The 23548-nt window shown below is 37.2% G+C and overlaps 1 protein-coding gene across 1 annotated transcript in view; it reads left to right on the plus strand.

The window, feature by feature from the left end:
* GMDS (GDP-mannose 4,6-dehydratase) overlaps window positions 1-23548 on the plus strand; it is a 406964-nt gene that overhangs the window by 64034 nt on the left and 319382 nt on the right. The window contains exons 3-4 of the mRNA XM_039698471.1: window positions 663-750; window positions 4214-4323. Of these exons, the coding sequence (XP_039554405.1) occupies window positions 663-750; window positions 4214-4323 (198 nt within the window). The remainder of the gene's footprint in view (window positions 1-662; window positions 751-4213; window positions 4324-23548) is intronic.

The raw sequence follows: 23548 nt of genomic DNA on the forward strand, positions 1-23548 counted from the left end.
GTCTGTGTCTCTTGCAACCCACTGGAGAACAGTGACTCATGAGGTCTACAAAAGAGCACTGACTGTTCTGGCTGTTCTTCCAGCACCTCAGAAAGTGAATGACAGCTCATTTTTAAAATACATTTGGGCCTTGCAGCTGCTGCTCCTCCTCTCCCCTTGTCTCTCCCTTCTTTCTCCCCTTCTCTCCTCTCTGCTCACTGTCTTTTCCATGGCCCTATCTCCTACTGTTGCTTTTTCTATGCCAGTCTCTGCCTCCAGAAAGACTTCTGTGCAACCAAGGAACAATGGTTTTCTTGGCATTCACATATTGCTTCTCCAACTCCAGTCATGTTGTCAAGTCTCAGTCACTAGGAGATGGTGCTCTTGGGCAATTCAGTGTCTTCTGTACTGTGTGTGGTGTTTGGGCTGCTAGTGGTGTCAGCAAGGGAGAAGGAGAAACCACTCGATGGTGCTAAAGTAAATATGACAGCACCTGACCTCATCTCCCAGTATCATGTTTGGGAATCAGATAACTGTCCATCTTTAGGAGCAGAGACGAGCTCTGATTACCTGATAAAAGGGTTATTCTGAATTCTCACATACATGAGAATTCTGAATGATGGTAATGAACTCTTTCCACTTAATGCTTACCACTTTTCCATTTTCCCTCGTTCAATCCCCAGGTGCATGGCATCGTTCGTCGGTCCAGTTCTTTTAATACAGGCCGGATTGAACATCTCTATAAGAACCCACAGGCTCACATTGAAGGAAGTAAGGCTTTGTTTTTATATTTAAGGTTGTATATTTTATATTTAATCTGGGCTGTTTGTTTGGTGGAGAAAGATCCCTGGATACAGTAATGGAATTGAGTTTTCTTTTGCTAGTGTTAGCTTGCTGCTCTGTCTCAGAAAGAAAATTGACCATTTTTCTCTGAAGAAGATGTGGTGTGAAATATGGATACTCTTGTGTGTGTGAGTTTTTAAAAATGGAAAATATAAGAGGGACCCAGGAAAGCACTTTATGTTGTGTAGAAATGCTGCAATGGTTCAGAAATAGCTGGCACTAGCAGTTAGCATTTTCCAGGTCCAGCCATTTTCTATGTGAGGTTAAAAATATGAGATTTCAGAATAGTTAAACATGAGGGTTTTTTCAGGTAGTAGTCTTAAGTACTCCACTTGTGTTTCCTCATGAGTTGCATAGTGTCTGATGGAGGTGAAGGTTTGGCAACAACCTGTATGAGAGAGTGAATAAGGTATGATCAGTTCTTACTGATAAGAAGAATGAATCTTTGGACCTCTGAATTTCTGCCCCCAGGAAGGGAGTATCTGCTTTACCAGAAGGAAAGGCATTGCTCTTGGAAATGTGCTGACAATTTACTGTATTCTATTATCAATGATAATCTGGAAAGTTGAAATTATTGCCTTTAGTGTACACATGGCAAAAAAAATTGTTTTACCTCAAAGGAAGTTAACTTATCTCTTAATGAGAAACAGCTCAAATGTTGGGTGACTCCAGCAGAAGGATTGAGTACTTTAACAAGGACAGTTCTCCATGCTGTGTCTATTTTGTAGAGTTGTGAAAGCTTTCCTAATATTCCAGGATAGTATTGTCCAGTTTAAGGTATTGTTAGCAACCAGTATCTCCATGGTGTAAAAAAATCACATCTTTGAAGTTTGTTTCACACCACGGTTAAACACCGCCTAATTTTGTCAGGTTTAATATATAATGCAACTTACAGATTTCCTTTGGTCTTTGCTTGTAATTTTTATTTTAAAAATGCTTTATTTTTGACATGGTATTGCCCCTGATTAGTTGCTACTTACTGTGCACTGCTCATTAAAGTATCTTATTAAGAGATGGGCAGAATGGAACAAAATATCTTTATGAAAAATACTGAAGCCTATTTTTCTGTCAAGAATAGTATAAGAACTGTTTCCCGTGACTTGCTTTCTTAGCTCACAAGATAGAATGAAGAAAATAAATTAGACTGTATGTTGAGAGGATCATCTTGTGGTTGTGAAAAGTGATTTGAGAAGACAATGTAGATCACAATAAATATATATACATAAACATTTAAGGAAAGGGATGGAAGGAAGAAAAAAGAAAGCAGATGTTAATTTTTCCCCACTTATCTCATTTTCCTTTAACTGAAGAATGTAGCCATATGAATGGGAGGAGGAGGAATTGGACTTGGAATCTCAGGAAAGGCTGCTCCATGGAAACTGTTTGAAAACAATGGGTTTCCAGGCAGTACTGGAGGAAGCAAAGAAGCAATAGTGGTTGATGTGAGCAAATCCTAATTTTATTTTTGCCATGTGTGTTTTTCCTGTGAGGAATCAATTGCATGGTGCAAGATGGTGCTCTTCATAGACAGTGAACCTCTTTGCATGAAAAAAGTAGAGAGCAAAGGAAGGAAGACAAGGTGCATCCTAGAGCAAGCCCTCCAGCTGTTGCTTGCCAGGGCGGTTTTTAGATTGGATAATATTACTAAAGCCCAACGGTTCTGACATTTGATCTGTGTTTATGAATCTGCGCACCAAATAAACTCCATTTCTAGTAAGTCTTTCTGCTTAGCCTTTCACTCTTGAAAGACCCTCTTTTTTTATGGGTCAGGAGGGAGCATAGCTTCGTTCCCTGCTCTCCTTCCGAAAGGCCTTTAGACCAGATGCTTTGAAGTCTTGATGGTGGACCAAAATAAGCACTCTCCTTGAAAGCATTAAATGTTTGGTAATAGAGGGTTGGTGTCCCTGTTTCCTGGGTCAGCCCAGCTGGCAGCCCACCTTCCCCTGGGAAGCTCTGAAGCTGCTCTCTGGCCATGGGGTTGTGGCAGGACTGCATATCTTTGGTGTAGGAAGAGGAGCACAGGCTCTGGCATCTCTTTCCTGCCTAGCATTAGCTGTTAGCCACAGCTTCAGCTGGGTCTGAAGTCTCTTCAGGTTGTCCTTTTCAACTGACGTTGATGTGAAAACAAATTTCAAGAATGTACCATGGCTGTATTACTTTATCAACCTAAAGAAACTCATGCACATGTTAAATATGAATGTACAGGGCTGAACATCTGAGAACCGTGTGATCTGTTAACTTCCTTGCTGTTTTATATTGTTTAAAAGAAAAAAAAAGCCTAAACCAGCACAAATAATAACAAAGTTCACATATCTCAACAGCAGTTAAAAATGGACTGTGGATTCACATCTCTTGTAATAAGCCTGGTATCTCAGGACTAAAAAAAAAATTAATTAAAAATATTAAACAAAAATCTGTATAAATATGGCAAGTAAACATAAACAGCTAATTCATCAATACTTAGTTTTTTATTGGAAAGATCTGTGAATAGCAGTGTGGTTGTTTGATTTTTCAGTTTTGTTTTAAATAAGAGAAAAAAGATGATTTGTTTTGTGAATTTCACTTTTGCAATATCTTGTTGACAGGTCAGGGTCTGAAAACAAGGACAACTTGATAAACCGTTGCAACTTGCACTTTAAATTTTGACAGGAGGTGGTTTCATGCTCTTATGTTCTTTTTTACACACAAATTAGAAACTGAAGTCTGGAAAGGATAAAAAACATCTGTATCTAAGCAATTTTCAGATTTTGGCATATAGCATCACAAACCATGTTTTGTTGACAGTTAAATTGTTCTCTTAAATTCCCTTCCAGTGTGCATCTGTATTTTTTTAATGGAAAAACAATATTAACAAATACAGCAGGTTGTACTGAAATGTTGTCTAGATGTTCACCTAGTAGATACCTTACACTTTTTGTTCTGTTGTGGAATTACAGTGAGAAACTAAAACATGTGCAACATTTTGGGAAGGAGAGAAAAGCCACTGATGGATGCTTAAGAAGTTATTAAGACATTTTTGAGTGAAAGGTTGGAAGCCCAAACTAAAAATTGCCCTATTTTTGTGTCTGGAATTTCTGTATCTGACATGGAACTTATTAATACAACCTGGGAAAATTAAGCGTAAGCTACTAAGCAAATGATATATATGTTGATAGATAAATAAGATTATTGAAAAAAAATGAAATGCTATTCATGACTCCTGTGTGGAAATGTATTTTGTGGTCAAGCAGGGGAGAAAAAAACCAAGCAAAACCAAGTTTAGCTGGTGATCTCTTTTGACTTTTTCCAGTAAATGTTTACTCAGACCTTGACCTGAAATAGGATGTGGACTGAAAATGCATTATTGTTCAGAGATGAAAGTGTATTAACTCTGTATTCTTAAACTCTGAAGACATGAAGCTGCACTATGGGGATCTCACAGACAGCACCTGCCTGGTGAAGATCATTAATGAAGTCAAACCCTCTGAGATTTACAACCTGGGGGCTCAGAGCCATGTCAAGGTGAGTAACCTTCTCTAGCACTGAGAATTGTGAATGTGTGGTGGTGGTGTCGGTATATTACCTTGATTACTTTAGACTGCAGCATTTATAGCAGTTGTAACAACTGTTAATTTCATCAGGTAAACACTGCCTTCAGTCAAGGCAGTCATGTTTGCTGTGGTGCTAAATTACTGCATGAGTTTGCTACTCAGTATATATTAAGATGTTAGAAGAAGAGAGTTTAAATTGTCATTGTCAACAAAATCTGCATGTTTAAAAATCTGGTTTTTTCTGCCACGTGAAACAACTTTTGCTGTAGACCTTGCTGCTGATCAGTCCTAGCTGAGAAATTAAACAGTGTACTTAGGCCAAGCAGTACTTAAAACAATATTATTTGGTTTTTTAAAAATCAATACATATATCAGAATGCATCACTTCTATAAAGGCTTCTCCTATACCAGTCTTCACACAGGTGATACTCTTTGAAATATTGACCTACAAACAGTAGGTTACTATCTGCAGTATTACAACGTTTTTGTTTACAAAAATTCAAGTTAGAGAAAGTGGAATAAAAGGAGTAATTAAAAACTAGTAGTTTGACCCTGGCAAGTACTGCTGCAGCAAAAGGATGGAAAATTAATAGCAGAGGCAATAACTTTGTGGTTTACATTTATTAAGCTACACTGCCATAAAAGCTCAGTTTACTAACAAGTGACCACTATTTACTTGCAAAATCCTCATTGATACTTCACAATTACAAACTGAAGCTGGTGTCCAGGTAGAAAGTTGTCATTGAAATAAATTGTGCTTCAGTCATAAGTCCTCTCCCTATTGTGTGCAATGTGTAAGCATTCTAAAGTAATATTTCCTGGCTTCTCTTGAGGCGAGAAGTGAAGGAGTATTTAAGCATCCTGAAAATCAGTTTGGCTTTAATTTTCTGACTAAGCCTTCCCACAAGAAGCAATGTGTTGTTCCTATCACTGTAAGCCTTGAAACGCAGCAAGAGGAAATCACACGGAAAGACTGCAGTTATTGACAACACACACAGCAGAATATGTTATGAAATGAGAATAAATCTGCTTTTAATTTGCTTGCATGATTGAATTAACTGTGTTAACATGGGTCTGGTTTATTAACTCACGTACAGCAGGGCTGTATTAGTCCAAGGGCAGAAGATGGCCCAGAAGATAACTGAACTGCTGCTTTGCAGTGTGAAATCTGAGCCAGCAAATTATGCTGGTTATTTGCAGTCCACAGCTAGGTGTCCCAGCATCCCTTCTCTTGAACTGGTTCACTGTATAGCAGTCTCTGTGGGAATTACCTGTCCCATTTAATTTGTGACTAGAATGCTAGTACCATGCTAACATCTACTCCATGAGCCTGTTGCAGCTACAACAGTTTGGTCACAGCACTGGGAGGGCACAAAGGGTGGTGTGGTAATAGTGGTGCTTGTGCTGCTGCTATAGGTTCTTGGATGATTCTGTCATGGGTTATGGGAAGGATTATTCTGCAAATGTCTCACTGCATGATTATTTCAGTTGGTTAGAGCATGGGGCTAATAATGCCAAGATTGTGGGTTTCATTCCCATATGGGCCATTCACTAAAGAGTTGGACTTGATGATCCTTCTAGGTTACTTCCAGCTCAGACTATTCTGTGACTCTGAGCCAAGGCAGATCTGGCGCTGACTCTTGGCTTTTGGGCATCTAATGTCCTGGAGGATAATGAAAATGGTTCTATTAGAAACTGACCTGGGTGCAGCAGGCTGATACTTAGGCAATGTTAGTGGTCCTATGGGAAGTGTAGATGAACTTCTTCAAGGTGTGCTTGCTTCCTAGCATCTCCAGTAGTACTTCTAGTATTGCACTTAAGGAGAGAAGATAAGCACCCTGAGTCTGTTGACTGAGGTGTTCGGGAGAACTTGACTCAGTTATTGGTAGGAGTTAAAAACAGTCCAACAGTGTTTAGCATTTTAAAACAATTCCCAGTGTTGAGAGGGGGAGTAGAACTTGGCCATATTTTCAGGTGAATGTCTTCACTAAACAGCTGTTAGCATTAGGCTGTGGTTATATGAACTTAATGGGCTTGCTTGTATGCATCATGTTTGGGGAAGGAGGCAAAAGAACTTCTAATCTTAGCTTGCTTCACATTCTGGTCACTTTGAACCAGTGACGTCTTCAGGATTTTTTTGGTGGTGTTTGTATTGGCTTGTGTTTATGCAGAATAAAATTTTCTATCACTCTCACTTCCAGTTAGTTTATGTGAGCCGTGCTGAAATGAAGGAAAATAAAATCATAGGAAGTTGGTCTGGTTTCCTGTAGGAAACCAATGAAGATGAAATTGGTTCTTGGAATGAACCCACAGTAGTCTGGGAAATACTGTCAGAGAAGACGTTTTTCTGAATCATAAATAGTGAGGACTGTGACTCATAAAGTAGGTCACCAGGAGGCTGATCTGATCTTGTACATGGGAGAAAGTGAGAGAAGACTGAAATTTGTTCCTTATTAAAAACAGTAAACTCCACAGAATGATATCATCAGTAGGAACAAATTATCCAGTGTGCATTGCTGTCTGTTTTGGTGAGAAACAGGGATTAGCTCTCTGCACTGTGGCTTCACCATGGGATATTCAGAAAACAGTAGCACATTCACTTCATGGCTACTAATTAAACAGCTTGGCCTCATTTTCTCTATCCAGTCTTTATATGTCCTCCTGCTTTGAATTGTACTTCTTTGGGAATCTGGTGAACTGACCATGTTTTTCATTTAATTTGGTTTTATGGGAGTTTACAATATATTGATTCTAAATAATTATCTGTTATTGGGTGTACTAGCATGCAGATGGCTTAATCTAAATTCTGTTATCCATAACTCCATATTCCTCTGTTGAATGCCTTCAAAATCAATTATCCAAATGTAGGTTATCTAAAGTGATGTAAATGTCTCTTTTTGCACATCTTTCAGAGGAGGCACACACACAGATATCAAGTTGTAACTATTTTTCTTGAAGAACAAATGACCACATCAGTGTTTGACTGCACAGTAAAATTTTGTTTGCTTTGAGTTGTACTGAACTAGTGAAGCTGGCAAGTATTTTTTAACAAATTTCTGAATCCAAAAGGCAGTGTTATCTCAGTAAAAGCTATCTTGCTTTTAGCACTTGAAACTTTTTCAGTGTATCTGAGCAGTTAAATGTGGGCTGGTTTCATGGCTTGCTGTCCTAGTAGTATTAAATAGCCTGGTCAGTGCATAGGTCTTCAGAGGCCAGGGAGGAAAATCCCAACTTACGCAAAAGTCTGTGCTCACCCACATCTGTTACTGCATCCTGAATCTGTAGCTGGATGCTGGTTGGTGGGAAAGTGGGATATCCACAGAGTGGGGAAACTCGAAGTACACAAGCAAAAGTTTGCATCATATGATTTCAACAGAGTTGCATAATGGCTGAAGGTTGGAAGGGACCTCTGGAGACAACCCAGTCCAGCCCCTTTACTCAAAGGGCAGTTATCTAGAGCAGGTTACAAAGAACTTTTTCCTGTCAAGTGTGTAGTAGGATGGAGACTCCACAACCTCCCTGAGCAACCTGTTTCCTCACCTGTTCAGTTCCTTCACTCTTACAGTAAAAAATTAGCACACACCATCACAAATTTTCTTATTTTTAAATGGCATGTTCCCTGTACTTCAATTTCTGATCATTGCCTCACCTCCTGTTGCTGTATACTGCTGAGAGGAGTCTGTCTCAGTCATCCTTGCCCATCATTGGGGAGATCACCCTCTGAGCCTTCTCCAGGCTAAACAAACCCAGCTCTTTCAGCTTCTCCTCGTATGACAGATACTCCAGTCCTTCAGCCTTTTGTGGGCTAAGGCTATCCTGACCAGTTCTTCCTTGACTGTAAGAATTGTCTGTTCATAGCATTTGCCCTTGTGAGCTGTTCAGTCACCCACATCAGGTTATCAATGCCCTCCAGAAACCTTCTGGCTTGTGCCTGCTCTGTTGTCCCCGTAACAGATATCAGGATGGTAAAAATCACCCATGAGTACCAGAATATATGGAGGGATGAGCTTTCTTAGCATACCTGAAGAGAGCCTTATCTACTACTACATCACATTCTAAAGCCTGTTTGCATCCCCAGACTCCTTGTGGTCAGAGGAATGTGAACCATATGGGAAACAGAACATCTTTTTCATTTCCTATCAGTCTTTTATGGGATGCTTCTTCCTGCAGTTGTAATTGTGGTTGTGATAATTACTGGGGGGATATGGTGCTATGCAACTTTATAGTGAAGGAGGTAGTGTTCGGGTCATGGCATGGAAGCTGGCATCCTCCTGTTTAGTACACAAGTGAATCTAATAATTAAAACTATATATAGCTGGCTTTCTCCTGCAGGTTTTATCAGTGATGTTGTAGGGCAGTACTCTTCCCCCATGCAGTTAGTAGAGCTGAAAATCACCTATGACAAAGTCTGTGTCACAGAGGATGGTGTCACTCTGAGGCAGTCTCACACGAGGAAGGCACTTCCATGGCACATCCACAGTTAGCTGTGAGGAAGGTCAAGGCACTAAATAACTTAGCGTGGAGCTAAGTACTGAAGTCTCCTGATTGCAGAGTTCTGGCAATGTTTCAAAGTCTCATGCTGCTCAATAGCCAGGTTTGGGAATGTGCCCTCCTTACAGAGGAGCTCTATTCAAGCTCCTTATGTTGGAAACTCTTCAGTTTGGTTTGTCTTAGTTTTAAATATCTCAGTAACACTGAACAAAATGGCTCTTTCTGATTGCTGTCATTGTCTATTTGATGGATTAATTCTGAAAAGAATTTTTTTGCACTAGAGATGTGTTTTTCTAGTATGGTTCATTAAACAGGAATACTCTCTAAGTTGTTGGGTGATTTTTTTAATCACATATAAATATCATTAGCACGTAAATCTTAATGATGCTACTTCTGTTTTTATGTGCTAACTGTACGAACATAGTTTAGTTCTGATCCTGTAATGCTTTCTTATGGCAAAAAATAGGTTGTTGTTGGGCACTTGGACTTTTAAAATTTCTTTTTTCATTAATACAATAATGCTTATATTAAACTGTAGGCAAAATAATTAATTAATTGTAAAACTTAGCCAGTATTTCATTACTAGCAAGGCTAGTAATTGTTTATAATTCCTTCATTCATGGTTTATGTACTGTACCTTGTGGTTCTTATCATTCAGTATGCTGTTTTATTATTGCATGGGTTTTAAGCTTGTTATGAAGGTCGCAGAAGCTCACAGCTTCTGAGAAAAGGAATGAATTTTTTGTATGTTTTATAGAAGAAAAACGTTGGCTGTTCAGTGTAACAAGATCTAGTCTAGTTAATTTTAAGGAATATTAGCAATACTCTGTAGAGATGTAGTACAACTTATTCACAGGAAAAAAATATGCTTAACCTTAATTTTATGTCATTAGGGAATTTTATAGCTGTGCTTTATAGAATATGTTATCTCAATATAATATCAAATTCCCTCTAATTTAGCACGTGTGGCTGTTCAATTTGTTAGCCAAAAGCTGAGTTTCCAACTCTGATTTATGCTATCAGGCTGTGAATATAGAGCCTTTTGCCCTAGGGTATCTCTGATTAGTGTAGGACCCCTGTGTGGGGCTGACAGGTACCTGCCAGTCTCCTGTCATCTGTTTACTGGTGGTGGCAGCTTGTAACACCAGCCTTGGGAACACAACCTTGCTGGAAAATAATTGTGTTAACCAGCAAACACTGTGTTTGCACAGAGCTTCAGATGGTGCGGTCTTGGTCCTTAGCCAGGACAATTGGGCTCTCTGCTGTAAATACAAAGGAATAAAAACTAGCTGGGTTACCTTCTATCCTGCAGAGTGTCTTAGTGCTTTTGCTCATGCTGGTATTACCCAGGGTGTGATCTTGTAGGGTGCTGAACTATCTCAATTTAGTTCAGCACACCCTTTTAACTGCTTTAACTTCAGACTGTTGCAGGTGTTTGGATGCTCTCCTGAGTTTTGTGCAGGATGCTGTGTCCTTGTGGGATGGAGTGCACCAGAGGGCAGAGTAAGCCTCTCAAGTGATTCTTTGAAATGCAACAATGTGTTGTTTTGCTGCGTACCTTAAATTCTTTAAGTAATCTAATTCCTTTTGAGTCGTCAGAGTTTAGGTAGCTTTACACTTGAAATATTTTAGGCAATGCTTTTAGTGTAAAATGTGCAGTACCTGTTTAAACAGATTCTGTGTAGCCTGGAAGGAAAGGTAATTCCAGTAATAGTTAGCAATTGGAATTATATATGTCTCTTCACTTGGTTCACTAAGTATTTATGGCAACTTTACACAATCCTGTAATTGCAGCTTATGTTGTCAGACTAAATAGATTTAAACCCAAGTGTTAGCAAAGAACTTAGTGCAACTATTAATTTTATTAAACAGATTAACTTTAATAGTTAACTATACGTGTTGTAGCTGTAAATGCTATGAATACATAAAAAGAACAATGGAATAATGCACTCAGTGGTACTAGTATTTATTAACAAATACAAGCTTTAACAAATTGCTCCCCAAACCAAGTACTATTTATGTTAATACCAATTAGAAAATTAAGGCATTATGTTTATGGGTATATTTTAACTACGAAAGAGCTTTCATGACCTCTGCTGCAGGCTGGTATTGCCTCTGTGCCCTCCTATTCCACATCTCTCATTTTCTCCTTACCTGCACCCTCCAGCAGAGCTCCTCCTTTTCTCCCTACTCTTGCTCTGAACTAAGGTATTCTTTCCCTCTCTGTAGAAGAATACACAAGAGTTCAAATGCTTTTTGGATCACAGTGACATTATTTATAATTCTGCTAAAAGCTTGCACTTTTCTAGTCTTTCATTTTGCTGTTTTATCTTATGAATCATTTCCAGGGTAAACGCTGAAGCACATTCCTACAAATATGTTACTTAAGTGTATTGGGAAAGCAGCCATGTAAAAAAAAAGTAGTACTTAATCAGGGATGCAAAAAGGACCAGACTGAGCCCTGAGACAGGACTTTTCCATATGGTATAGTAATTAAAGGGCAGAATGTACTGCTGTCGTGGATCTGTAACTGAAGATTAGAAATTCCTTCAAGAGTTTTTTTGCGGCTTCAGTGGGTGTCTTTCGCATGATATTTTACAAATGCAAGATGGGGACTTGTTTCAGCTGCTGTTCTTGTTTTGTGCAGTCACATACAAAGCAGGCTGAATGCTGTGATGAATGAAGTGGTGTTTATCTTTGTGACCCTGATGACGGGTAAAGTACCACCTCCTTCATCTCGTGCTTTGTGTGTGGTTTCTACTTGGAGGCTCTGTGATTTGACTTCCTAACTGACTTCTGAATTTTAAGTCTGGTGTAGTGAAGGGGGACAGCTGGTGAATCCATGTTTGTTCAGTGCTATGGCCCCAGTTATGTCTGGATACCTGCTGAAATCAAACCCTTAATGAGCTCTACTACTGCATAATGAAATTGCAAATTTTAAAATAATTGCTTTAAAGCATATTTTATGTAGAGCTGGCTGATAAATAGAAGTTTAACTTGGATTCCCTTTTCAGAGAAGAGTGGTATATCATATAATTCTACTTTTGTTTGCAGTAATCATATCTCTGCAGTTACTGTAGCTATTTTATTTTTTTTTTAGTACGAAAGTAATTGCTGAAGTGGTTTCTGCTTCTGGGCATGAGCAGGGAGGAGTGATCAAAAACTTCCCTGAGAGTTTTCTTCTAACAGCTGCTGCAGGGGAAGAGAAAGGTGGGGGAAAGGGAAGGCAAAACCAGCTGTGGCGTTCACAGCGTTGTATTTCTTGTGTCAAATAGATGGCAGCAGAGCGTTGTACACAATGGAGCAGCTCCATCCTGGAATGGGAATGGGGGGGAATGACACTTCAAGCTGACTTATATCAACTGCAGCCTTGAAAGACTTGTCGTTTGGCATAAAATAGGGAAGAAAGCTACTATTGATAGTGCAGGCGCATAGAGGATGAAGAAGGGTATGAGATGCTAAAAGTACTGAATTTCTGGAGTAGTCCCAGGTGGCAAAACTTAATCTTTTAAGGTATGTCATCCACTGATGCAACATGATTGAAATCAGCTAACATAATATGCATGTCAAAATAAAGAGACAGAAAGAAAAAGAAAGTATTCACAAGTTGCAACTGAAAGTGATATACAGCTGCCTTGGGGTACTGTAGGAGTTGGCCAGAAAGCCTATATTTTATTTAAGTGAGTTAGAGAAAGGAAATGTCAGTCCTCAATCAGGCAAGCATTCTTTGGTAAGGTTTACTTAAATGTCAGCATTCTTAGGAAAAGAGCTGCAGTCTGTTCTGCTCTGATCCCCAAAATTAGATTTGCTATTAAAATGGGTCAAGCTGCAGATCTGTCTCTAGAAGTGTTTGATTAATAAAACTAGTCCAGGGTTTGGCTTAGTATTTATTAAGCACAAAATTAATGGCTGCAAAATAGCTGCAGTCATCGTAGGCATTAACATATTTTGTTTTATGCTCATCTACATCTAAAATTTTGGAGTAGGGCGATCCCAAAATAAAAGGTGGAATTGAAGGCTTTGATGTCAATGATTGCTCAAGCCCTTAGATTTTAAGGTATCGTGGTAGAAAGATGTAAAAGAAGTTGAGAAATTATTATTAGTAGTATAGCATGAAGGGTCAAGAATTTGTGTCAAGGCTAGAAAATTCAATATGGGGTGCTATTTTATTTTGTAATATATTTTATTTCTCTTACAGCTCTGAGTGCAACCATCCTGGCTGAGCATTAGCTTTAGTGGTTATATTTCTGATAGACCTCTTTATGTGTTTACTTTGTGTAAATATGCTTTTTAACCCAGCTGCCTGAAAAACTGTTGGAGCAGCTTGGGGATATCTGGCAGGTTTCTATTTTGATAAGAACTTGTTTCTCATATAATTATGTTTCTTTTCCTCTGTTTTGATATTTCAGTGATCCATCCACCCTCTTCATCAAGCTATTAAGAAACCCAAACCACTATGTAATTTATTTTTTACAGGTATAAAGAAAATTATATTTGACTCACTTTGAAGTGTTGCAAATTGTGCTAGCTGCTGCAGTTTACTGGGATTGGAGGGTAACACAGGTCTGCCAGGGTGTAGGTGATTTTCAGTATTGTTCATCATACCTCATGGAAAGTGTTAATATAATGGCTCTGACTTTTGGAGCTTTTTCATTGTGCTTAAATTACTGCTCGTGCAGAAGAAGGAACGTGTCTCTCTGTGTTTTGGTTTTTATTCTTTTGCTTATTTTATTATTTAATTTCTTAAAGTGGCAGTTTTAAGAAAAATCTGGGCATAACAATTATATACAATATCTGCTATATGAATATGGGTCAAGCTATGAAACTAAGGAAATGCTTGTGATTTTTTTGGATGAGTAATAATTTGAAGCTATTTTAATACTTTTTTTTTCTTTTGCTAAATGTTAAGTCTGTTATATCATTTAAATGTTGGGTTTTTTTCACTGTGTTTCTGAACACACTTCCATAAGAGACATATTAAAGTTCTTGGAAGAAATAACATAGTTATGTTTTCATATTTTTACAAGCCATTTACTAAATTGCTATTCTGAACATTACAAATGGAAGCTATGAAAAATCTGTGACTATGCAATAATACATGCATTGCACTGATTGTCTTGATGAACTAGGTTGGCAGAAAAAATGCAAACTTTTTAAAATAAGCAGTTCCAAAACTCTCTTGGTAATTCTTCTTGAGGCTAAATGCTACAGACTGCTATTGAAGCCAAACCTCATTGAAATATTTGCGAGGGGTTGCTGGGGAGGGAGGGTTGTTGTTGTCTGTTGCCACTTTTCCATTGAGGCAAGGATATTAGCTTGAATGACATCATTTAATTTTCTCAATTTTGAAATGGTGCATTTGCATAACAAAGCAGTGTTTCTTTTTTTCCTTCAGTTTCATTAGAACTGTCGGGGTGTATGTGTGTGTGCATGTTTCCAGTCTTCTTGCTGAGTAACGCTACATTTGTTCTTTGTTCTGTGTAAGTTTGGCTTTGTGGTTTATGCAACTTTAAAAATGTATGTATATCCTCTCAACTTCCTTCATCTGTGGATGAAATAGACTGTGTGTCTTAAAGCTTCTTGGTGTTTTACAGGCATGCAAAACAAGAGAAATGAAGTGTTTTCTGCGGTAAAAAACGGTTTCATTTATTTTCTTAGTGCATAAAACAGCATTGAGAAAACCTAAATCACATAAAACATTTCTGTAAAAGAACTGTTGCAGTGAGTTGTGCACAGTCAAACTCACCCCTATGATTTAGAATGGCTGTGTGGACAGGAGTGACAGAACAGAGATTAATTCCACTGTTACAAAAAACCATGGACACAAGTTTCTATTTTTCCTTGAGCATTTTAGAAATTGAAGGAAGAGGAAACATTATTTGTTTATAAGTTCCAGAACTGCGTTGAGACTCTTTGTTTTTTGGCTACTTCATTATTGTCAATGAATGTAGCTGTTAGGAAAAAGTGAAAGTTGTCATTTTGGGATGTTTAGGATCTCTTGATGTGGTGTCCATTTTTGTTTTTGCAGTAAAAATCATAAGACAATCTGTACAGAATATTGTATCTGAGTGTCTTTTGTGAATGAGATGATTGTTTGCTTTGTAAACAGTGTACATCTGGTATTTATTGATAATCCATCAGAATTAGGAATCAGAATGGTTTAAATTCTGCTGCTGCAGTTTAATCTTATTGTGATGATGCTGTGCTACATTTTATTAGGTAAAAAGCAGCTATTCGGGAAATTTCTTCATTTTCTATAGATATTAAAGAACTGTAACATAGGAACTTTGCCCTGCTTGTGCAAAACACTCAGGTCTGGAGAGAGAGAACATCTTGATACGTGTTTGTGCTCTAACATGCAACTTGTTTCGTAGAGGTTAGGTATGTTTTATGTGATAGCTGATTATTTGGAAAAAGCTCAATTAAAAAAAAATCTAATACAGTGGTTTTTTACATTAAGAACTCCCCAATTTCAACTTATTTTTATCACTCCAACTTTTTGAAATGGAGCTGCACTGAGCATCTTTGGTGATAGACTTGGACTCCGTAAGACTGGCTAGAGCAACAGGATTAGTCTAGTGGTTTATTTTCCTATACAACTGTGCATACTAGCTTTCCATTACCCTATTTTTCATTAAGTATTTACCAAATATATTGGCTAGCATAATTGAATTGTGAATGTCTGAACTGCATTTTTCCTGTAAGTATGTGATGCTGAGAAATAGCATTTTAATTTTAGCCAGACATTCTTGCATAATGTTGCTTCATGGTGATGCAATTTCACTGGCATAGCATCAGAACAAAGACTACAGCATCAAACAAGGATGTAAAACAAATTAAAGGATGCTAGAAGCTTTAAGCACTGCTTTAAAGATTTTAATATGCTTAATATTCCTGAATTTTTTCAGCTCTGTGTGTGTTTGTGTAACAAGCTGTGAGTTCTGTGGAGCTTTTCTAATTTTATATTGGTGTAATATTTTTCCTTTGACTTGTTTCTAAAACTCCACTGTGGCAAAGAACGTCCACCAGAAATGATGTATTTTAATTACAAGGCATATGCAACCTATGTATTTAGTTAGCTGGGCAGTAAAATTTAATTGCAAGGCTCTAAAAAATGCTCCTGAAAACATTGCATACATTCAGCATAGCTAAGTCTTTGGAGCTAGTAAAAGATTCAGTTAGTTTACTAAATCTACATTATCTAAAATCCCAATTCCACTGGAATAAAAAAGTAAAATAAAATTTGCATTGAGTAAAGGATTATATAAGATGCTTTTTTTATGATACTGATCTATACTGTTATCTCTTCCACGTCTAAACTTGAATTACGTAGCAGTCTTTGCAAATTTACCTGAAATAAAAAGGCATATAATTCTTTCTGCAGATTCCAAAAGTTACAACTTAATTGAAACACTGCAGTATGTATATAGCTGATAAATGATAATTATTTTCAGAAGTACTATGCAAGGAGTTCTGTAAAATACTTCATGTGTGTTTTGTTTGGTTTTGGTTTGTTTTTTGTTTTTTTTGTTTGTTTGTTTGTTTTTTGGGTTATTTTTAGTGTACTAGATGTTCCTAAAAATGGTTGCAATACTTTGCTGAAAAAAAAAACCAAAACCATGAGACTGATTGACTTGTCATGAGGAGTGATCTGAAGGTGAGACACATCACTGGCAGAGATTCTTTATAGTGCTTGGGAGCATTTCATGCTTGCAGGTTTTTGTTACTGGCTATCAGTATCTCTAGGTGTTGTTCATTTTCATTTTGTCGCATTTAGATGTACCATCACTGAATGCTGCAAATTCCAGGGAATGGCTGCATTTCACAATGCTACTGTACGTGTTTCTGCATTATATATATTTTAATAGCTTATAATGATAAGGAATACCTATTAGAAATTTGGACTGTAAGTGCTGAATGCTAATTAGGTTTTAAAAGAACATCATACAAGTCATTTGAAGACAAACTTCAGGTGGTTTTTGGAGAATTGCATACTGTTAAATGTGTTTAAATTGTGTAAAGTAGTTTATTACTTATAATTCACTGCTTTGGATTTCTGGTTAAGGTACTGAACTAGAACTCCTCTATAAATATTAGTGCAGGGTATTCTTTATTTTTACTGAATAAGTCAAAGCCAATGATTTGAACTTTCTCTCCAATGCTTCAGTTTAAAAGAAATAATTGAAAATCTGACAATTAGCATCAAGTCATACTGAAGTCAAAATTTCCCAGCAATGACATGCAACTGATCAATAGAAATTATTTTTGATAGTATCAGTGTAGATTTAGCAATCTATGAACAGTAACACTGTTGCAATTTAATGGTTGAAAAATCCATGTAACAGTATCTAGTATGAAAAACTGTCCTCATTCACAGGGCAGTTTTTCCATTGCTTCAATGGTTTCCTTAATAAAACTGAAATATTTTTAATCCATGAATAGTTTGCCTTAAAACAAAAGAGTAGGGGGGAGAGGAAGCAAAAGAAAGTTTAATATAATAAGACCCATTGATAAAACAGAATTGCCTGCAATATATTATCCTTTCTGTCAGCAAGTATAGATTAAAGTTGACTTTTCTTTTGTAAGCAAACGCTAATATTTTTATAGGAGAGGTATCTTTCTTAATGATATGTTATATATGCATATTTACTGTTAGATGTTAACATATTTACAAAGTGCAGTGTTAACAAAGTGAAACGTGAGTTCCATGGCTCTAAATGTGCCATGGAGTGTAAATTATTTGAAGATTTAAAGGTTGCAAGGACAATATATTGAAAATGCAATTACATTTCAAGGCAAGGAAGCAATTGAAACTTAATTAAATGTAGTTTAACTTTTAATTTATGGTTAGATTTATATTATTTTATATAAACTGGCACTTTTGGTTTTGTGGGGTGTGGAAAGATGAACACTTTGGCTTTAATATTTGAAGAGGAACTTTTTCCATAGTGTCATTAAATGTTATAAATAAAAACGTCACAAGTAATTTTTAATCTTTTTGAAGTAGCTTTCGTTCATATGCTTATGAGTTTGAAAAGAGCATCCCAAAGTGCACATGGATGTGAGTAAATTTGGCTGTCACTGCACACCTTTGCTGAGGTTCCCTTGGGTTTGTTTGTGTGTTAATCTCTACCTGCTGTGTTGGGTATGTGGCAGCGCCTCCAGCACAGAGGATGCTTCTCCACATATATTCCAAACCCCAAGTGGGCTCTGCTGTGCTTGTAGCACCTCTTCTGGGTGGCAGTATCGTGCTGTAATGTCAGACCATAGCTTAAATGAAGCAGTTGAATGGAAATACATATTTGATTCACTTCCACTAATACACAGTTAGGGGCCTTACTTCAGACTAAGCTTTCTGATGTGCTTTTTCTTGGCTTTAATTGGACTAGTATTTGCAAAGTAATGGTGGTGGCTCATATAGGTTCTTGATCTTTATTAATTAGTGCTCATTTTTCTTTAGCTTTTAGCCTACATGAAGTGATCTGTACAACCTGATTAGATTTGCATAAAATCAGAAAATGCATACTCACTAAATTAAATCTTATCATCTAAAATATAATTTTTGTCAATATATTATAAGATTGTAGTTTAAAATGTTTGCTATAAATGATGGTGGATTAATTTTAAGAACTTAAGCGCGGATGAGGTTTTTTTTGTAAGCATAGCCTATAAATAAGGGGAAGATTTTTTCCTTAATGTCTAGGGTTTTTTCTCCAGACAGTCTGTGGTGGCCTGTTCACATTTTCTTCCCTTTGCTGAAATTGTTATTAGTACATTTATTACTGTATTTGACCATCCTTTCACATAACTAGAGCTAGTTTTAAAAACCTTTGCTTTAGAAACTGTGGTTGAAAATAAGAGGGCAATAAGGAAATAGTTATTTTTGTCAATGACTGTAATTTAAAGGATCTTCATGAAATGGTAGTTATCCCACAGATTTCCAATTATTGTATTTCTCTTAACTTGGAAACATATAGTAATCATTTTTAAAATGCTGTGTTTTAAAAGAAAAATTGCTTGCCTGACAGGCAATGAGACCTGGAGGCTACATGATCTGCACTCTTGTTTTTTACTATTAATCACATGTATTTTACCTACTAATTTTTTTGTTTTTCTTTTGCCTGGTTTGTTCCCTTATAGCACCGTGTGAGAAACTGTTATACAAAAGATGTGACAAATTATTAGAGGGAGAATAACAGAATAACAGTTAACTGTTTATTAAATTGTTATTATTAGATACCACATTTCATTCATGTTGAACTGCATCATTATAAGACTTCGTTGCACTGTGTGGCAACAGATTAATTACTTGGAATATCATCAAAGGTATTATCTGTATGTTAGTAATGCTAAAGATTTTCACTATTTGTCATGTCATGTGCTAAATGTAATGACAATAATACAACTGCAGTAGATTGGGTGTTTTATTACGTACTAAAACTTACCAAATTGAAGTACAAAAGCCAGACCAAAGGAATTAATCTGTTCTCTTTTTTTTCTCCTTTTCTGTCACTTTTTGATTTTTGTTCTTTTTATTTTTCAGATGGGTGGTAAGCATGGGGAGTGTGTGAAAATATTACACTTTGGAACTGATTTAAAGGGCTTTGACTAAAACCATCTGTTCCCACCTCCTAATCTTCAAGTTGCTCTTGAAAACTAGGCCAAACCTTATCCCAGGGGGGCTAGTGGATAGAACTATCTACAACAATAATAAGATGTAGAAATACAAAATATAGAGATACTGAAAGCTTAGTGATCTGCAGCAACTCTTGCTTCTGAATAGTTTTGCAGGTCCTTAAATTGTGGGTCAACTGAATTCCTTAGTGGGAAGGGGGATACAAGATACACATGGAAAAGAAGTCACCTCTTTAATGTGTAACAGTATAAAACCAGTAGGATGGCATTTGGAATCTTCATTATCCCTGTCCATAGGTGGGGGGTTTGGAACTAGGTGACCTACAACGTTCCTTCCATCCCAAACCATTTTGTGTTTCTACTTTGACAGAGAGATGTTCTACATATTCCCTGCTCTCAGAGCAAGTTAGGAAAGCATTCCATTATCTCATGTTTGCATATAAGAGCGGGCATCTGAACATCAAATTTTTTAAAAATAAAAAGTAATAAATGCTCTTCAAGCATCAAAACAAGACTCAGTGTAGGGATAAGGCTTTCTGAGAGGCGGTTTCATGCACAAACCCCCCATCAATATCCGATACACCTTTTCCATGATATGTCTGATCACTAAATAACTCTGTTGCCAACAAGGTGATTTTAACTGTAAATGGAGGCTTCTTGGGGCCAATGTTTTGTGTCAATCTTCTTGAATCGAGCAGTACTTTAACTGCCATAGGTACTTGTATGTACAGTCCTCCACAGCTTAGATTTCTGTATTTGTCATTTGGAATCCTTCTGAATATAGTTACAGGGACCAATGAGATAATGCAGGTAGAAACACTAGCCCATATCCAAAAAAAACCCAAAACACCATCAAATGTAAAAAAAAAAAAAAAAAAAAAACCAAAAAAAACCCAAACCAAAACAATGACATTAAGTCCCAACAAAAACACTACCAAATAATAAGGGCAAATGTAAACAGCACCATTCTGCAGGTTTATCTGTGTTGTCAAAATCGGCTTTCAGATAAAGCAGTTGGCAGGATCAGTGTAGTTAAAAGATGATGGAGAATGGAAAATACTTTTCGAGGGTGTTTGTCTTCTGTTAGATATCTTAAAAAAACTGAAGTTGCATCAGAAAATTGTGCAGCATGTCAGAGTTGCATACTCTGTTACAGTGGTTTGCGACCTCAACTCACAATAACTACGCAAGCACAGAATATGTAAAAGCTGAAGCTGCCATAATTTTCACAGTTATGTGAAGAGCTTCTTCACCCTGAACTAGATATTCTTTTTTTTGTGCCAAGTCAACTCTGAGAGTATTTGTGTTGTTTACTAAAGGCATTTCTGGGCTTCATCCCAGGAGAGATGTGATCCACAGATCATCAGTGCAGAGCTACAGTACTTAGGAAGAGACAGATCCTAGGCTCTATTTGCTCCTGGGAGGTAAAAGTTATCCAGGCAACTTTGAGAAAAAAAAAATTAATTAAATTCAATTTTTAAAATGAAAAAACACGCACATCTCTGTCAAACTGAAGTACAGGTTAGCTGTAGGCTTATATAGTCTCCTGGTCAGGAATGTTCAATTGTATTTGTATGTATGTAGATATGAGGGGAAGAAAACCATGGAGATGCTGATGGTTGTGTATTAAATGAAATTATGGAATCAGAGTAGTTTGGGTTGGACCTTTACATCTCATCCAGTCCAACCCCTCTGCAATAAGCAGGATGTTCTTCAAATACTCCAGATTTGGCTAAATACTGCAAGTGCCACAAGATTTATTTTTTTTTCCGCATGTCTGCTTATTGTCACAGAAGATTGTGGAATTATTTTTTCCTGTGTGTTTCTCAGGTGTTGCTCAGAAGAGAAAGATCCCAAGCATGAAGAAACTTGTGTGCTGTGCAACTGGTGTTGGTACCCAAGCAAAGTATTGCTTCAGCTCCTTCTTACAGCTTTTAACATAGCCTGTTTGCGGTAATGCTGCTATAATTTTGGCTTTCTGTTTAAAACAAACCAAAACAGAAACTGCAATGTTGTGTGCAATAATACAGGAATTATACTTTTCTCATTAGGCTTTTGTTTGGTAGGTTGTTTTGTTTGGGGTTTGTTGTTTTTGGTGGTGTTTAGGTTTTTTAAATAAAAAGTTACATGTAAAGTTAGTATTCTTCATTTTTTCATTGTTTTAAACTTGATTCTAAAGTTTTGTATTTAACTTGATAGTAATATTTGTAAATGGGAAGATCTACTGCACTGGATTTGGAGTTGCTTTCCCCCTCGCTCTTCATTATTTGCCTATAAATTATAAAAATTTTAATTTAAGGAAAAAAGTTACAGTATGTTTCTCAAAGCTGAAAACAAATCGCTGGATGTAATTTGTTGACTTGCCCTCAGGCTGTTTCACCGCCTAGTTAACCAGCATCCTGCTTCACTGTGATGACATAAGATCTTTAGTGAGCAGCTGACGGTGGGTACAAACTACTTTTCTACTCCTTTACACCAACCCGGGAGTGTCTTTGCACATAATATTTAAAACCAAAACCTCCGCTCTTCTCATGTAAATGTCTAACGTTTTTCAAATCCCTCCTGTAGAGACCCACAGTTCTGAGGCATGTTCCAACATATCTATTGCTAAAAGGCTGCTCTTCCCTGAGCTAGCTCATTGGAAACAAACTTGAGCAGAGCATCCACCTGTCTCTAAGAAATGGCTTTATTTCATAGTGAAAAGCATCAGCATTTAACTGCATCACCAAGGTAGGACAGTGTGCTGCTGTGCCCCGTTGGGCTGTGCTGATAGCACAGATCTGTTGTTCCATGTGACAAGAGCTGTAGCGCCTCCGTGTCACTTTTGCTGCCTTTCCTGTGAGATCTGTTGTTGTGGTATCCGAGGTGGATTTTGTCAAGACTTTTCATCTTGTATGTGAAGTGAAGAAAGCAACAACTTCCATTTATGGTTTCCTACTTCAAAGCATAAGCTACAATGAAGAGGTTCAAAGGTAGGCTGGGCTCAGAAGTGCATATGCTTCCCTACCAGAATATGTGTGCTACTGCCTCTTAGTCTTCAAAGGTATTGCATGGGTCACTTTAGAAAGTATGCTTGCATATTCTAATGACTAGGTTATGTTTTTAAAACTGTTCTGGAAAAACAAATGCTTTAGACTTTTTGAGTGTTGAATTCTGTGGGAATAATTCAGACTTTGCAATGTGATAACTGTTTTTACTGTGTCAGACACTATTAATAGCATGTTCATGATGTGGTTGTACCCCAAGCTCAAGGGATTTTTATTTTTTTTTTTGTTTGTTTGTTCTTCAAAAGGAACCCTGGTTTAGTTTTTATTGCTTTGACTTCTACGTTGAGGTATTTGGTTTGGTTGGTTTTTTTTTCCTTGGGAGAATAGTGCACATCTGGGTTTGTGCTACAGGTGGATGCAGTACTTGCTGCATTGGGTTAGATCTGTGCTCTACTTGGTGTGTTCCTGATCATGGTCAAAGCCTAATCCATTCAAAGGAGGAAAGAAGGATGGTTTCTCTCTCCTCTTCTTGCAGCAGCATCAGTAGGAGATCTGGTATTTTCCTCTTGAAGAGTAAGCAAATCAATTATTGTTTTATTAGGTGGTGACATGGTTTTGTTTAATGTACCAGTAGTAATTGCTAATTCAAGCAGTCAAGATGATAGTGACTCTTCTCAGAAGCACAGACATAAAAATAACACTTTTGCTGTAACCATCTCTAGTGCAGAGTGAGCATGAGCTTGTTTAAGTCCTCTTGGCACAGAGAGCTGTCATTTCCATTTTACTTTCGAGTAATGTGCAAATACTTTGTTATGGTTAGTGTTTTGATTATTGGCTGTTTGTGAATCACACATATCAAACCCACAAGTTACTGCCATTAAGGCTTTGTTGGTCGTTGTTTTTATATAACATTGATATGGCAATGAGTTGATATATTGTTAAGAAGCTGATCTAGTAGACTGTGCTAGGGTGCAGGAAGCCTCTGTTGCTCAGTTTATCACAATTAAACTTGGAGTTTTAATGCATTTCTGTTTCTTGTTTGATGTATGAATAGAGAAATTTTAAAACCAAAATTATCATTTT

Source organism: Passer montanus, unplaced genomic scaffold (assembly GCF_014805655.1).
Source record: "Passer montanus isolate IOZ18808 unplaced genomic scaffold, ASM1480565v1 scaffold126, whole genome shotgun sequence".
Lineage (NCBI taxonomy): Eukaryota > Metazoa > Chordata > Aves > Passeriformes > Passeridae > Passer > Passer montanus.